Source organism: Channa argus, chromosome 4, assembly GCF_033026475.1.
Source record: "Channa argus isolate prfri chromosome 4, Channa argus male v1.0, whole genome shotgun sequence".
Classification (NCBI taxonomy): Eukaryota; Metazoa; Chordata; class Actinopteri; order Anabantiformes; family Channidae; genus Channa; species Channa argus.
In genome coordinates, this window is record NC_090200.1 from 21136834 (window position 1) to 21153904 (window position 17071).

The 17071-nt window shown below is 44.0% G+C and overlaps 1 protein-coding gene across 1 annotated transcript; it reads left to right on the plus strand.

The window, feature by feature from the left end:
* The first annotated feature begins 210 nt into the window (after positions 1-210).
* tshz3a (teashirt zinc finger homeobox 3a) lies at positions 211-16820 on the plus strand. Its single transcript, XM_067502351.1, has 2 exons — positions 211-491; positions 12622-16820. The coding sequence occupies exons 1-2, from the start codon at positions 452-454 to the stop codon at positions 15912-15914; spliced, it is 3333 nt and encodes a 1110-aa protein (XP_067358452.1). The 5' UTR covers positions 211-451; the 3' UTR covers positions 15915-16820.
* The last annotated feature ends 251 nt before the right edge of the window (positions 16821-17071 follow it).

Below are 17071 nucleotides of genomic sequence, written 5' to 3' on the forward strand. Positions count from 1 at the left end.
GCGGTGGGTTTGCCCATTCTCCTGCCGCGAGTGACGCGATCATCTCTCTTATCCCTCAACTTTGCCTGTTGCCAGACCAGGCAGCCGAGGTGGACGCTGGCTATCACCGCTGACATTCTTAACGCGATCACGCACACACACGCACACACACACACGCACACATACACGCACACACACACCAACATACACACACAAGAAAAATATTCACCCCCCCGCCACCAGCACCGCCGCCGCCGCCGCGCTTATTTATTTTTCCGCTGACTTTTCACCGCATGCTGCTGTTCTGTAACGATGAATTGTAGTTTTTCTTTCCATCGGACTCCCCGATGTTGTGCAGTCTACTACACCAAGGCGTGAATCTTTTTTGAGTAGAGGTGGATCTTCCCGGATACGACGAGGGAGTATATTAAATAAAAAAAAAAGAGTTTCACGGAAATTCCCACAAATAAAAATGCCACGAAGAAAACAAGAAGCACCCAAGCGCGCAGCAGGTATGTGAATATGTGTGTGTGTGTGGAAATATGTTGTGCTTAAAATCAGCTTTACTGTCATTACTGTGTTACCTTTGTTTTGTTAAGCTCACTTTACAGTCCCTGCATTTCCGTTTCCACTTTGTGTTTTCTAACGATGCGCTTTGTCACTCTTGGCTTCTCTTGTGCGACCTCATAGAAACTGTTACCTTATTAAAGCGGATGCACCGTTTGTTTACAACAATCTGCTATTTGGCGTTTTCTTCCCGTCGGACGAGTTGGCTGCTGTAAACTTTCGCTTTCCTTTATTCCCAACTTATCCTTGATAGGTAACGATAATAACTACCATCTATATGTGATCTGCAATGGCAAAGCCTCCAGAAATAGGCAGTGTTTTCTTAATGCTGAGTGCCCGAGGCGTACGTCCCAGAAGGGGGGCAGAGGGGCTGTGTGCGCATTTGATCCGAGCGCATAACTTCTTCGCACAAGCGGAAAAAAGCTCTACTTCTAAGCTTTTTTTTTTCTTTCTCTTTTTCTTGGGATAAGATAAACAATTTCAGAGCAGACAATGGGGTTTTGTGGGCTGGAAGGAGCCATAATCGACAGTTGCCATGTCTGATTTGACGGTTGATTGATTGGCTGTCATGCGGCTTTGATCTGATCTTTCCCGATTTGCATCAGAAAATCACTTCCCACCATGTGCTGCAGGCACCTGACGTCACGTTTAAACCACTTTGAAAGGCCCAGTGTACTTTTTACATGCATGCACACACACAAACACACTCTTCCTCTTTGCCACTCTGATGGTCAAGTGACTCACGAAAAAGTGAAAGAAAGGGAGACAAAGTGGTTTAACAGTGAGGCTTCACACACACACACACACACACACACACACACACACAAACAGACAGACACACACATCCAGCAAAGAACATCACAATCCCATGCGCACATGCTCACTTGTTCACTTTTGAACGCACGCACTGTGGGTAGAGGAGGTGGGAGGAGTGGGTTAGGGGTTGTAAAAGGAGCCGTGTGCTATGTAATGGAGGGGAGGAATGGGTTTGCTCTGTCAGACCGGGCCGTCACAACGGCTTTGTTTCATGTTTGATTTAATTGTCTCTCCCCTGACAGGCCCATTCATCAATGGCTTTAATGGTCAATCAGAGACAGGCTGAGTGAGTGCTCCCATTCTGTTTAGCCATAAGCTGGCCTGGGCTTTTATTTCATCAAAATGCCCCAGCCTAATGTACATGCTCACTGGCTCAGAGTGGCCGCGGGGAGCACATAAAGAATGACTGAAAGCTTTCTGATTTCAGATCAGTGAGAAGGATGTTTTTTTTTTTTCATCTCCTCCTCTTCTCTCCACTCTCTCCTCGCTGCTACACTGCTGTTTCTCTGTTGACGAAAGGGAATAAAAGGCTGTAATATAGATCGTTTTGTGTTTTTAGAAAACAACTTTTTCTCCCTGAAAACCACGCTTCTTTGTTCATTCATTCATCTATTCATTTCTTCATTTTTTCATGCTCCCCTTCCACCCCTGTCAGTCAGCCCGTGCAGCTGCAAGTTATAAAGTTGTCAACTGTTCAGTGGCACACAAAGGGTGATGATGAATTGATTGCAGCACAGAGCATGGTGATAGAGAGAGCAAAGAAAAGGATGACAGATGATGGGCCTTGATTAGGGACTTAGGGGGAGAGTCAGCCCACTGCAACCTTGAGACTTGCATGAAAAATCTACCCCCCCAACACACACACACACACTCGCACACACACCCACTCTGCTTTGCTCTCTCATTGTCTCTCAAACACACAATCTCTGAGCTTCTTCTCTCTTTCTTTCCTTCCTCTGTCTGAGTGTTCCTCTCTCCACAGTAGAAAACTTGTTTTGCCTGCTTCATTAGCGTTGGTCCAATTAGCCGTGAGGCTGATGGAGTCCTGACAGGCCTTGTGATTGGAGATGACAAGCTCGGGGTGCCCAGCCCAATGAGGTTTGCCACCACTTTGATGTAATCAACTTGATATTACACAGAGCCGCTCGCCTTTGGTTGTGCTGTAACTCAATTTTCCGCTGCAGGTGACAAATGGGCCTGCATACCTGGGTCAGGTCTGAGTGCTCTTAACAACCAAGGGCAGCTGGCCACGTAAACAGCCGAGCAAACATGAGAAAGAAACTCTCCCAGCTGTGGAAATACAGGCCTCCTTCCTCTGGGGCTGGTGATTAGCTCTGCCACAAGCCCAAGGCCCTGAAGCTGTTGAAATGGCTGCAGAAAGTTATACTCGAGAACACTCGACTACTTAACCGAATCGACATCGGCTTTACAGCGTGTGGGCCATTTCACTGGAATGTCTGAGCTGTACAGTATGTCTGCAGAATGGTGTCAGTGTATTTACAGTTTCCAGACTGTTGCATGTGTCATTGCACTGTCAGGCCACCATAGGCAAATCCACTCACCTCCTTTAGCCTGAACTCTAGTCATTTGTGTATGAGTGTGTATAAGAGAGAGTCCAACACAGAAGAAGGTGGGGGAGTCGGTTTTGGACCAAGCTCCACAGCAACAGTTTCTTCTTTCTGCATGGTCAGGATTATAGCTGCCACACTGGCAACCATCATTCATGTGCGTGTGCGTGCGCACGTGTGTGTACACGTGTGTGTGTATGTGGTTTAGCTTGTGATATTGATGAAAGGAGTTGTAACTGTAGACCACCTGCTGGGTTAGGCCATACATGTAATTCTGTGAACCCTGTAGTTTCTTCTCTTCCCTCTTCTCTGTCTTCACACACTACCTAAACAGCGTACAGCATACGCCAGTTCAGACCAGATATGGTAAACAAACAGGCTTTGTTGATACTAGTAAAGATACAAGCATTTACAGCACACATTGCAGACACATGCACACATATTGTGACTGGGTTGTAAAAGCAGCAAGTGAGATGAATGTAAGCTGTTTTTATATCTGTCGTCCTTCCTGTTGTTTATGTGTGAAAAGCATGCCCTTACGGAAGCGGCAGGGGAGCGCAAGCTGGGACTTAATTGTTCAACCGTCATACGGACTGACAGCGTTAGCAAGCATTAACAACAACACGCCTCCGCTGGCGTTGTTTGCAGGTGTGAGCGCGGCAAATGTTTTGGCCTTGCAGGCCCTGTTGCTAATGAAGGTCCTGTGGCTGGATTCCGGCGAGGTTGAGTCACGTCTGTGATCTATGTGTCTGATAAGTGCATACCTAATGAGGCTGTGAGCACCAGTAAAAGGCGAAGGAGGAAAGCTGACAGAGTGTTTCCCACAGGTATTGACAGATGCCTTTTTGTTTTTGCCATAGGCCTTGACTCCATAAATCCTGCCTGTGTAAAGATAACAGTGCCACCCTGCCAGCAAGTGAGTGAAAGAGAGAGTGTAAGAGAAGAGAAAGAGGGCAGAGGGGGAGGAAGAGGAGGTGGTGCTGGTGGTGGGAATGATGAGGAGAAGAAGAGTGCGGGGGCGGTGAAATGGGCCTTCTCTCCTATTTAACACACACTTGGCAGATGTCAAGCCATAGGGTTGGGCTTCAGGAGAGAAAGAGGAGTGTAAGTGCTGTAGTAGTGTCACACACAGAAACCCGTCATCCACTCTTCCCTTTCAGCTTTCAGTGTGCTTTCAGCCAGGACTGCTGCCTGGGCACTGAGTTGGAGGCTTTGTAAAAATAGTCCCACCGCTGTTGTGATAGATCCAGCTGCACTGTGGCGACAATTGGGACAGACTAGATCCCTCCAACCCCACCTCCCATCCACCCTCTCTCACAGGCTCCCACCCCTCCCAGAGGCAGACAGCGTCAGAGGCTAGTGGGATGTGTGCTGTTTTCGGGGAAACTGAGCCACTCCGGTCTTCAGGGGTCCTGAAATCCAATCCAGGAGGAGAATAGCCCAGCCATGCCAGAGAGCCGATTTCCTTTTCAACAGAGTCATTTATCACTGACCCACCCTTCGCTTCTGACACGGTGACGTGTGTCATTTATCAAACAGGCTTTACCAGACACACAGAGAAGGGAGGTGGAAAGGGGGCAAAGAGGAAGAGAAAGAGAGTGAAAGTGGGGAAAACAAGACAGAAAGTGAACTGAGAGAAACAAAGACAAGGACAGGAATGGAGAATGAGGTGCAGCGTCAGAGAAGAGAGATAGAGAATTGAGTTAAGAAAAAAATCCTCAATTTTTGTGTATGTGTGAGAGAGAGAGAGAGAAGAGAGAGAGACAGAGACAGATTTTTTCCAAGGAAGAGTAAGTTTTCCTGAAACCCTCGAGGAAAAGCTTTTGGGAGGGGGATTTTTTTTTTAAGATGACAGGGAGGATTGAGTTACACTGACTTGTGTTTTGATGAGTGACAGAATGTTCTTCCAAGACACGTTTCTAGATGTCTAAATGAAGGGGAGAAATATTCTTTGTGAGTACACAAGTGTGTTAGTGCACTCATAACTTATACACAATGAACATGCACAGACTCACTGTAGAGGTGTGTGTGTGTGTCTGTTTGTGTGTGTGAGTTCACACGTGTGGCCATATGGCGTCAGTGTTTAATGTCGAATGAGTTCTTGTTTCTGTCTGTGTGTGTGTGAGTGTGTGTGTGTGTGCTGCTCCCCGATGAACAGGGCTGACAGGTATCACTCATGCAGCAGCCTGGCCTTTAAATGAACCCGAGCTGCTCTGCTCTCCCGTGGCCCTAACAGGCTTTCTCCAAGATGGATGCTTCTTTAAAAATCAGATTAATGATGGATACCAGGCTTATAGTGCCATTTATCATGAAGAATATTATTTAGGCCGGCCATGTATGGCTGTAACTGGAAAGCCAGGACGAGAAGAAGCAGGGTGGAAAGCCTTAGACAGACACTCACTGTGTGATGGATGACTGAGTGCTCTCTCTGAGTGTTACTAGACACCAGTGCCGCAGCAGTAGGCCATAATCAGATAGCCCAGGGATGTTTATGCCACAACTACACTACCCAGATTGCTTTGCCTGAAGGGTTGCTTTATGAAAGGTATAGTGTGTCATTATTTTCATCTTTTAAAAACTTTGTGGAATCATGAAAATACACTGAACACTGAAGGGCATGTAGAAAGCTTGATGGATTTTTATTGCAATTATTATAAGATGATCCACTGGCTCCAATATAACTATATGACTGTAATGGCCGCCTAAAAGTTTCCATTCAGCTTTGCACAGAAGAGTCCCCAGCCCCATGTCATAACCCAACAATCATGAATACAGTGAGAGGTCAAGGCAAGGCCAAATCTGCTGCTGCTACAGAAACGTGAACAAACTGTTGTTTTGTTTTTGTCCTCTTCTTGTTCTTTCGGTCTGTCTACTACCTCCTCCTCCTCCTACACACTACTGTGATTTATGGTAGCCATCCATCTTCAGGCTGCGTCCATCACCTCCTCGTTGCTAGGCGATCATCAATGCAGCAGCTGTGCATTGTGAGTGGGGTTTGGTCATCCCACTCCCAAGCCCTGACTTTATTAGGCCTGGTTCTATAGATCTGTAGATGCATGTAGTAATGTACTGTATGTATAATTCTGACTAATTTTATATATGTATATATATATATATATATATATATATATATATATATATATATATATATATATATATATATATATATATATATATATATATATATATATTTTTTTTTTTTTTTTTTTTAGCTCATATTTTTGTAGTTTTGGACATTATCAGCAACAACATCTACAACAACAACAGTCAAACAGCTACATGACACCAGCATGAAATTAACTGAGACGGCTTCGCAACTAGATTCAAGCAGCAATAAAAACACGAGCAGATCAGACAGGTTATAAACTGGTCTGCTTCCATCTAGTTACCATAATACTCCATAGCAGGTTAAAAGAATTGTGATCATTCACATTTTGAGCTAAGCACGTTTCAGTGAAGTTGATCTACTGTTCTTACCATAGTTTAAGTGCCTGCAGTTTTGTAATACTTTTATAAATATATCAGACAGTTGAAGTTTGCTGCACTAATCTACTTTTCCAAATTCTTTACTTCAGATGATTGAGTTAAAATTGGCATGTTTAAAATCTGTTGTATCACTGGTGTTTCCAAGGCATCAAAAGTAAATCTGTGTCTTGGAAAATCCCAGACTCTGTGCAAAAATGTTGGCAAGTAAAATGTTATGACAGGTAGGAATTTAGGCATAAACTATGACATTAAAAAAGGCAAGGGGAACACAGTAGTCCTTGTATTTAACCTAGTTTAATTGGACAATCTTAACTCCAGCGAGTCTTACTTTCAGCCTCCTGTCTTGCTGTTTAGCCTCATTCACACAACCCAGTGACCTTTTATGAACACTGTCATATGAGGCCCAAACAGTTGATGGAATGAGAAAATAAACAGCAGTTTTGCTTCACGGAGCTTTGCTTGAGAATGGCTAAGGTAGGGCATGTAGACAGAGTGATGGAAAAGACGAGGCAGAGATGAGGGATAGTCGAAGCCGAAGTTTGACTGGCTATGTATTATCAGAGCAGACAGACTTGATGTGGATGTCAAACTTCTCGCAGAATCTCGATCCTTATTACTGACCTTGGATTTTTGCATTGTTTTTTTTTTTTTTTTTTGTCTTGTTTTTACTCATCATGGCTGCATCAAGTTTCAAACTAGTCATGAGTTTGGTCACCTTTTGTCACAGCTTTATTCTCTGTTAGCGTCAATAACAAGGGACCTTTATGTGTTTGTGGCTTGTCTCACATCAGATAAATGGGATGAATTTTCAGGTCTTAAAGGTCTGCATGTTCAGCTGGCAGCTTTGAGGTTTAGTCATAACACAACAATCAGGCGAGAGTTGAATCTGTTCAATGCCTGTGTCTTTTTTTTGTTCAGCCTCTCTTTCTCTTTGTCACTCTCTCTCCTCTTAATATGTGCATTGACAAGGTTCAGCCCTAAGCTTTGCCTGGGGCCAGAATGATCTCTCTGTTTTTCCCATCTCCCATATCACACATCCTGTACTACAATCGGCGGACACAATGTATTCACAATGCCGTCGGGGGGTAGAGAACACACACAAATAAAAAGTGACAAAGACATCCATGATTGTTTGTAACATGATAGCTTGCATGAGAGTAATGTAGTGGCAGAGTATTTTAAAAACCGAATGTGAGCAGCACTTGCCAGCATTCTCTGGTCACATCTGAAAACAGCGCATTACAGTATGTCAGGACTGGTTAATTTTTCAAATAGCCACAGATCACCTGTTACATATTTTCTCGTGGGACTTTGAGCCAGCCTGTAAAGATCAAAGGCACAAGCGGGAGAGAACTAAGTTTGATTGTGTGTGTTACCTTGACAAATGTGTACAACAGAAAGGCATTTCAGGTATGTTACTGATCTGCTGCTATTTTGACAGAATGGGGCTGTTTTGGACTAAATTATTCTAATCTATTTAAAGAGTTTTAGGCTGCTGGGAAACTTGAGAGCATGAGTGGAAGTCAGGGGTTTGTGGGTTTTTTGATTGAGACTGAGGTGACTTCCTGTCCTGTGCTTTTCTGGAACAGTTTCCTGTCTGTGAGAGACCCCTGCTGAGGCACTGTGTTGGTTTAAGGGCATCGAGGTCCAGTTCAAATACTGTACACATGTCAAGTTTAACTCCTTCCTCTCAGAATCGCTGTATCCTCTCCAACTGGCCAAAGATATTTCGACAAACGTGTGATTAAAAAAAAGGCTCTGGCATCTTTCTCTTCTGCTGCTCAACTGATTGAATTGAAAACATAATTTAAATGTCGTCTTTTACATAAAAATAACAGCTTAATGTGTGTTACCTCTTTATTGTCTGCAAAATCCCATGATCATACAAGGCTTCAGAATTTATTAAACCAATAACAAAAGTCTGAAATATAAGGGCTTTTTTTGGTGCTTGATTGTTGTTGCAGTTAAACAATGTCATAAAACATCTCTTGTAATCTTTACAGTGGGCTATAAGGGACCACCCATGTAGACGGCTTCCTCTCCCCACCCTGGATTTCAGTTTTGTCTTTGTGCACAGCAGTTCTCTAGGTGTACAGAAATAAAGTTTCTAATATGAACATTATCAATAATGAAATACCCCAAAATATTAGTTTCCCCAAAGCATTCATTCCTATTTTATTTACTTATCCTCTTAGGATGTCAATTAAGCATTCTTATTTCTCCTTTGAATCTGCATAACACAATATAATGTGAACTTTGAATTGACATTTTACATTACATCAGTTTATGAAGGGCCTAAGCACTGTTAAAGATTGTTTTACATAGTAGTATGTGCATTTAAATTTAAATCTTTTTCTTTACATCTTTGCACAATTCCAGCAAAAAAACGTTTCACAAAACACACATCTGCTTTTTTGTGTAAAAACAGCACAGATGAAATATTGTAGAAAAAATAAAAAATTCTCTTTTTTATAACACGATGCCTGTGGCAAGGTTGCAGTCATTTGAGGGTCAGACTCAGGTAGAGTTTTTAATAACACATCCTGTTTACCCCACTGCTGCTGGGTGTGATCTGGCTCCCAGACCGATTCCCCAGCTGTGGCTGTGTGCCTGACCAGGAGTATGCATGTTGGTCTGCATACAGGACTTAGTTCAACCCTGAGGAAGAGCTATCAGGATGTATTTTGACCGATTTACTAAAATATTTTAGTTTTATTTTTAACTTATACACAGATTCAATAGTTTTCCTACTGTAGCTGTGATAATCTAACAACAAGCTCAAATATTTCTACTTGAAAAAAGGTTTTATTATTATTATGATTATTTGCTCTTCCTATTATAACTCATGCATATGAGGCCTATTTAAGACACAGCATCAAAAACAGACAGTGCCTTTAGCAGCACTTGAGGAGAAATAACCCGTGGGACAGAGGGAAGGAGAGAAAGACACCAAAAGGCTCTGCTTTAGAGGCAGCCACAGCACCTTCCTGCTTAATCACCCCCTGTCCCTGCCCTGTCTGTTGTTCCTAATCGTCAGAGCAGCACTGCAGTATTTCTATCAGATGATCTCTCCCTCCTCGTCTGCGGAACTTATGTTTATGAAAATGATACTCCACAGGAATGCCTTCCTGCATGCCAAAATGTCACTGTCTTTCCTCATCGCTTGCATCTGCGTGTACAAGTGTGTTTGTGTGGAGGGGTGTTATAACTGACTAGCTTTATTTATAATTATGTTGAGGGGTTTGAGGTTGTGTATCTTAAGGTGAAATGTGTGTTTCTGGATGAGTTGTATGTTCTGCAGCCTCTGTGTGTATGTGTAAATCCTTTATTGCTATTGCTGTGTGGACTGTGACTGACATGTTGATTGTGTGAAAGTGCACCTTCTACCTTTCTTGACCCCACCCACCTACCCCCACACACAAATACACATGCTAATGCCCGAATACACAAACAACTACAACAACACTGCTACCAAGAAAAAAAAGGACCTAAAGATTCTTGTCATTCCTCCACATGGAAACCTCACTTCATCATTTCAAGATCATACACACACACGTGCACACACACACACACCACACACACACAAACACACACACTAGGAAAGCTCATACATTAGTCCAACATCATATGCTTAGATATTAGTTAAGACTGCATCCACAAATATGGTTGTATTCATAATCATCTTCTTTTTTTTATTCTAAAGGAGCCTCTATACTCCCATCACCTTTTATTAGCTTGATAAATCACCTCTGTTGTCAGTCAAGCCAGGGAGAATAATTGGATGTGGTTGTCGCCCTGTGTGATGGATTATCAGTCATTGGGGATTAAATTAACAGATAGTGCTCAGACATAATGGTTTTTGTTTTGCATTTTAAATTGCCTGGGAGCATGGCTAGACTCTGTAGGTTTTATAGCTGGTCCTTTTGGACTGCCCCCCCACCCCCCCGTGCTTTCTAGGCTTAATGACAAATGAACAATAACCTACAGGGCCGCAGCTCTATTAGTATGAAATGTGAACCATTTAGTACCAAGTTAAGGCACAAAAAGAGGCCTGGGAAGGCATGCAACTTTGACATCAAATTAGATATAACGATAGTTTGATGAAATAGCTATACAGTTATATGAACTATGTGGAATAAGTTTTTGTTGTGGAATGACATTTACAACCAGCTAGTCAGGAAACAAACACATTAACCATCTCATCCTGACTGGATTTCCTCTTTCAAATGAGAATCTGACACAACTACTTTCCAGAGGAAAGTAAAGCTAAAGGAAAGAGGGTGTGGGCATTAGCTTGAGCAATGGTAGCAGTGAGATATCTCCCTTGCGTGTTTGCCCGAGCGTGAGCGATTTACCTCCTCGCCCCTTCTCCATCCTCCCAGACCCCTCCCTCCCCTCCACGTCCACATTATCATAATTGTGTCCAGAACATGAGGGGCCGGGGAAGTGATCATGTCATTTTATTTACACCCTGCTTGGCCCTTTTTACAAACGACATGCCACTGACTGCCAAGCAGACTGGGGCCCGACGACATCTTTTGATCAGGGCTGTCGGGGCCTATCAGCGGAGAATGGCAGGTAATGGATACCCAGTGACAAACCAAATCTCCGGGAGGATGGAGAGTGGGCTGCACCTGCCAGGTCTCCATTAGGCTGGCCTCTCAGTTGGGCTGCCTGCTGACTGTGCCCCCAGGGCCCAAATCAGACCAGCGCCAGCCGCATGGCTGCCTAGAGATTGGCTGTTAGCACTGGAAATGAGAGTTATTTCAGCTATGACATTTTTGTTTAGACTGGACGTGTACGTGTGGGGCAGTGGGGGAATGAAGGATTTAGTCACAGCGTGTGTGTGTGTATGTGTGTGTGTGTGTGTGTGTGTGTGTGTAAGTGTTATGTGTGTGTGTGTGTTCGCATGTTTGTGTCCACATGCACAAGTTCAACTGTATGAATGCTCAAACCTTATGAGCCTATACCTACCACTTATTTTTGTTGCATTTGTCTTAGTTTACAATATTGTCCAAATGGCCTAAGACCTGTCCACAAGCCATTCACTATTTTCAGAGTTTATTTTCTTTTCCTTATGTTGAGCGATTTACTGAGTGAGGTGGACAGGAAATGAGGGAGGAGGGCTTATGACACTGTGGAAGAAGGGGGTGAGAGGTGGGTGAGTTGGCGTTGAGTGGGTAGACTCACTGCCACAACAGACGTAGGGGCTTGTGTTTATGTGTGGTGTAGCAGCACACATATACGCATCCATGTGTACACACACACTTATCATCTCTAGTCATGTGAACAGTGGGTGCCAGCATAAATAGTGACAGGTCGCTTATGCATCACGATCATGTTGATCATCTTCAGTCTCACCTTGTCCTTTTTTCCCTTTGTCTCATTTTACAATTCTCTTTATTTAGTTCATTTCTTTTTTTTATCTTATGATGTGTGAAATCTCGTATTTTGTTCATGCGAGATTTACCACCTGTTTGGACTGTTGAGGTTTCATTTTAAGAATGCAGCTTGAACCTATAGTATTGTTTACTTTCTCAATACTAACAATCTAATAAAACTCACTTGAGTCCAGATGACACCGTATGATGTCTATCTAACATGTCAAAGACATCACCAAAATTCTGACATCCTTTTCTTGAAATTCTATTCTAGATATGCTCTGTCTTTGTGTGCGCGTGTGTCTGTATATATGTGTGTGTAATCAGAGAAGGCAGATGAAGAGGCGTCAGACATATTAACTGACAGATGGAGGTTGATCCAACTCATTTATTACCCCAGAGGAGAATGCCACAGTGAGATTGGGCTTCATTAATTTCAGATTTAGTTTTCATTTCAAGCTGTTGCGCCCTGAGATAAATAAAATGGTGCATTATGTTTTTGCCAAGATATTTCTTTTTTGTTTTCCTCCAATAGAAGGAGTTAAAAGAGGGGAGGCATAAGTTCCGTGTGGCTGGGGTAGTATATAAATACAGGCTCGCCTAGAGGAAAATAACACCTCAACGGTTGATGAGGTGAAATGGGATGACTGTAATTTCTCAGCTCAGCTTTAAAGGCTCCCACACAGATGGCTCATTTATCCCTCGGAGTCCTCGGGCACACATAGCAGGGAAACTTTTTCTCCAGTTATTCTAACATAGCATGTTCTTTCCCTGCAATTTAACTCATCTCTTTCTTTCTGTCTTTGTCTCTATTCTCCTTGCAGCCTATTCTCCCGAGGAGCTTACAGAGCACACTGTGGAGAATGAGGAGGCAGAAGCAGACGACCTGCCCTCGGCCCCTCAGGATGACCTTTCCATGAAAGATGAGTTTGTGGAGCAAAGTGCAGTGCCTGGCAGGGAGCAGGCTTGTGACCAGGAATCAGCTGGGGCTGTAGAGCTCTCAGGACAAGACATGGACAGTGAGTCCCATGTGAGTGAGACCAGTGACCGTCTCTCAGACTTTGAAAGCCCCTCCAGAAAAGCCGAAGGCAATCTGGTCACAGGACCTCTGAATGGTGGGACTAAGACACCTCCCATTGGGATGGACACCTTAGAACAAATGAAGGCTATCTACTCCAGCTTTCTTACCGGCCCCTTGTGGTCACCACTGAACTTTAACTCTACACAGCCACAGCCACAGGCGCAGTCGTCATCTTCTACAGAGAAGCCAACTCGCAGCAACAGCACTAGTAGCAGTAGCAGCTGCAGCAGCAGTAACTATGACTGGCATCAGTCTGCAGTGGCAAAAACACTACAACAGCATCCTCCCCAGAGCTGTCACGCTGCTCAGTCTGAGCCCAGCCTCTTTAGCACAGTCCAGCTCCACAGGCAAAACCCAAAGTTGTTTGGCTCAATCTTCACTGGGGCCAGTAAATTCCGCTGTAAGGGGTGTAGTGCGGCTTATGAAACCCTGGTGGAGCTGACAGTTCACATGAATGACACAGGGCACTACCGCGATGACAACCAGGACAGAGCAGGTGGTGGTGCAAAGCGCTGGTCTAAACCACGTAAGCGTTCCTTGCTGGAGATGGAGGGGAAAGAGGATGCCCAGAAAGTTTTGAAGTGCATGTATTGTGGTCACTCCTTTGAATCCCTCCAGGATCTCAGTGTCCACATGATCAAGACCAAACACTACCAGAAAGTGCCTCTGAAAGAGCCAATGGCTCCTGTGGCAACCAAAATTATGTCTTCTAAGAAAAGAGGGCTTGTAGGTTTAGACCTCACTGCCTCACCACGTTCTAGAGAAGGAACGCCCAAAGTTAAGCACCTGCAGGCAGACCTAAGTGAATCCTCCCATAAACCTTCTTCCAGCCCTTTGACCACCCCCAATAACCGCTATGGCCAACAGAATGGCCATAGCTATGCTTGGCAGTTTGAATCCAACAAATTCCAAATCCTGAAGTGTATGGAGTGTGGGAGTTCCCATAATACACTGCATGAGCTGAGAACCCACATGATGGTGACAGGACACTTCCTCAGGGTAACCAGCTCTGTAGGAAAGAGAATCAAAACACTTCCTGAGGCCACCTCCCCCAACCCTGGAAGGGTCACCACACCTATTGAACAAAGGGTCCAGTCTGTCCCACTGGCACCCTCCAACTTCTCTCCTCCACCTGTACAAACTACCACAACTCCCCCTGCCACCTCACCCCCTCTCAAAGAGATCAAGAAGGAGGAGATTGAGGAAGAGTGTACTAAGCAAGAGGAAAAGAAAGGAGGAAAGGAGGAGGATGCTGAGAAGGAGCAAAAATATGACATCTCAAAGTATAACTATCTTACTGAAGAGGACCTGAAGGAGAGCCCCAAAGGGGGTTTGGATATTCTCAAATCACTAGAAAACACTGTGACGTCAGCCATCAACAAGGCACAGAGTGGGAATCCAAGCTGGGGGGGCTACTCTAGCATCCATGCAGCCTACCAGTTCCCCAGTGCCCTCAAGCTCCAACAAGGCGTCATGGAAAAGAATTCCCCAATGAAGTTTTTGTACAACGGAGGAGATGTAGCATTGTCCTCCCTCACCAAAAACCAGCCTCTAATTTCTCCACCACTTAGTCAATCCTCCCCTTTCCCTAGCAACAACTTCCAAGCAATGGAGGACCTTGTGAAAAAAGTGACTGAGAAAGTAGCAAAGGTAGAGCAAAGGGTAAAGCAGTTGTCTCCCAAGAGGGAGAACCATCTCTCTCCATGTAGTAGTGAAGCTGGAGAATCCCATAAGGGAGGAGAGGCTGACTCACCGCGAGAATGGAGGGCAGTGACCCCAGCTAGTAGCGACAGGGGAAGCCATAGCGACAGAGCATCCCCAGCAACAGAACCCAAGAGAGATGCAGCAGTCAAATCTCCACTCACCTCGACACTGAGGTGCAGCACTGCCATTATCACTGGCCATACTCCACTAGAGCAGCCCTTTGTCAACCCTCTAAGTGCTCTTCAGTCAGTAATGAACATTCATTTGGGGAAAGCAGCCAAGCCCTCTTTGCCAAACCAAGATCCCCTGAGCCTGCTCTCAAGGCTGAGCCAGAGCATGGCTGAAAGGGCTGCTGTGGCTGCTCCTCCCTCACAGACCAAAAAGCCTGAAAGTGTAGTTGACAATAGTTTTAGCCAGCCCAGTGATGACCAACCTATGGACCTCACGAAAGGGAAGAGTGAAAGAGGAGGATCTGTAGGTTCAGCACCCCTTACGCCATCATCCACAGCCTCCTCTATCTCCCCTTCCTCTCTTGTTACTCCTGCAAAGCTAACAGTGGTCTCTCCCTTCACGTCCACCAGTCCGCTACATGAAAATGCATTGTCAGATATCTCAGACATGTTGAGGAACCTGACACAGTCTCATCATGTCCCAAAAACCTCCACACGGTCCCGGGTGACAGATAAAGTTGAAGTTGCAGGATCTACTCATGAAGATGATGACGCCTCCCTGCATGGCCACAAACGCAAAGGGCGTCACTCCAACTGGAACCCCCAGCACCTCCTACTTCTGCAGGCCCAGTTTGCCTCGAGCCTCAGGCAGACATCAGAGGGGAAGTATATCATTAATGACCTCAGCCCACAGGAAAGAATGCACATCTCTCGTTTCACAGGCCTGTCTATGACCACCATCAGCCACTGGCTAGCTAATGTCAAGTACCAGCTAAGGAGAACAGGCAGAACAAAGTTCCTAAAGAACCTGGACTCTGGACAACCTATATTTTTCTGCAGTGACTGTGCCTCACAGATCCGAACCCCAGCAGCTTATGTATGCCACCTGGAAGCCCACCTAGGGTTCAGAATCAGAGACCTGGCCAAGCTGTCCCCTAAACAGGCTGTCAGAGACTCCCACACTCTCACTGAGAAACTACTACCCCTGGAGTCCTTGCTTTCTCCACAAGATGACTGCAGTAGTAATGGTGCAGTGTACCGCTGCCAGCTCTGTGTCCGTAAATTTGCCACTAAGCACGCAATCAAGCTTCACCTCAGCAAGAGCCATGGGAAGTCTCCTGAGGACCATCTGCTGTATGTGTGCGAGCTCGAAAAACACTAAATTACTCTTAGCAGGAGACATACTGGAAAACACATGTAAAATGACTGTTAAAAACCAGAAGGAAAAAAAGAAAATTTGAAAGTATGGTGATGCAATGAACTCCTGTTAAAAATGTCAGCACAAGGTGTTTACATCTTATTGGCCTATAAACATTTCTGATTTCTCTGTGTTTAAGAAATCATTTATTTCACATTAAAATATAGTGTAGATCAATGATATTTAGCCCAAATTTGTTGTCTCCCTTATCTGTGTTCCCCTTTGTTAATGTGAGACAGCAGAGAACAGATTAATTCATAAACATGGTGAGTCTTTTCACTAGAAGGTCAGCTAATAACTTGAAATACGCTAACTTTAATGTATTTATTTTGTATTTTTGTGAGTTTGGCTTTGATTTGCTGGTAGACTGCATGTTCAACAAGTTTTACTGTTACGTTTGTCCTGTCCTGTCCTACTCAGATTTTGAAAGGCCCTTTCAAACTGATCATTTTTTACCCACCTTAGAACAGCCAAATGCCTGGGAAAGCGCCGTAAAAGTATCTGCCAAACAGCAAACTTCTTCGCTTGTTTTTATAGTTGTCTCTGTACAGCCTATTGATTTTCTTGCTGATTGTAAAAGCTGCCTTGTTCTTTATCATTGAGTAAGGGGTGCTTAAAATCCAGGTTTGTGTAAAAATGTACATATGGTGTATAAACTTACAACTTGCTGTTTAAATTATGCATACTTGTTATATTTCTTAATTTAAGAGGACTACGACTATCCACTGGTGCAGAGCCTTTGAAGAAGATTAAACGGACATTGTTTTGCACAATAGTTTTATAAATGTTATTTGATAAAAAAATACAAATATGTTAATGCCTTGTGCTTCTATGATTAAATTTAACTAACTGCTGTATAAAGTATTTGTTTTCTCGCCTATTTATCAGCGATATTTGTAGATCAAGGTGCATTATATAAGTTAAATTCAAAATGTAGTGTTTTATCAAGTAGCAGTTTGTAAAGAGATGACACATCACAGTTTTTTCCTAAACGTGATTTCCAGATGGTTACAGTATCTAATTTTCACCTGGCTCACTAGAAAGTCATGCACCTAAAGGGAAAAAACTTCTTTTTGTTATTCCACATTGTAATGACTAAGCACTTAGAAATCAGCTGAGAG

Coding starts and splice junctions, on each gene's coding strand:
- tshz3a (XM_067502351.1), top strand. CDS start 452: ATGCCACGAAGAAAACAAGAAGCACCCAAGCGCGCAGCAG. Junction 492..12,621: donor AGCACCCAAGCGCGCAGCAG/GTATGTGAATAT, acceptor TTCTCCTTGCAG/CCTATTCTCCCGAGGAGCTT.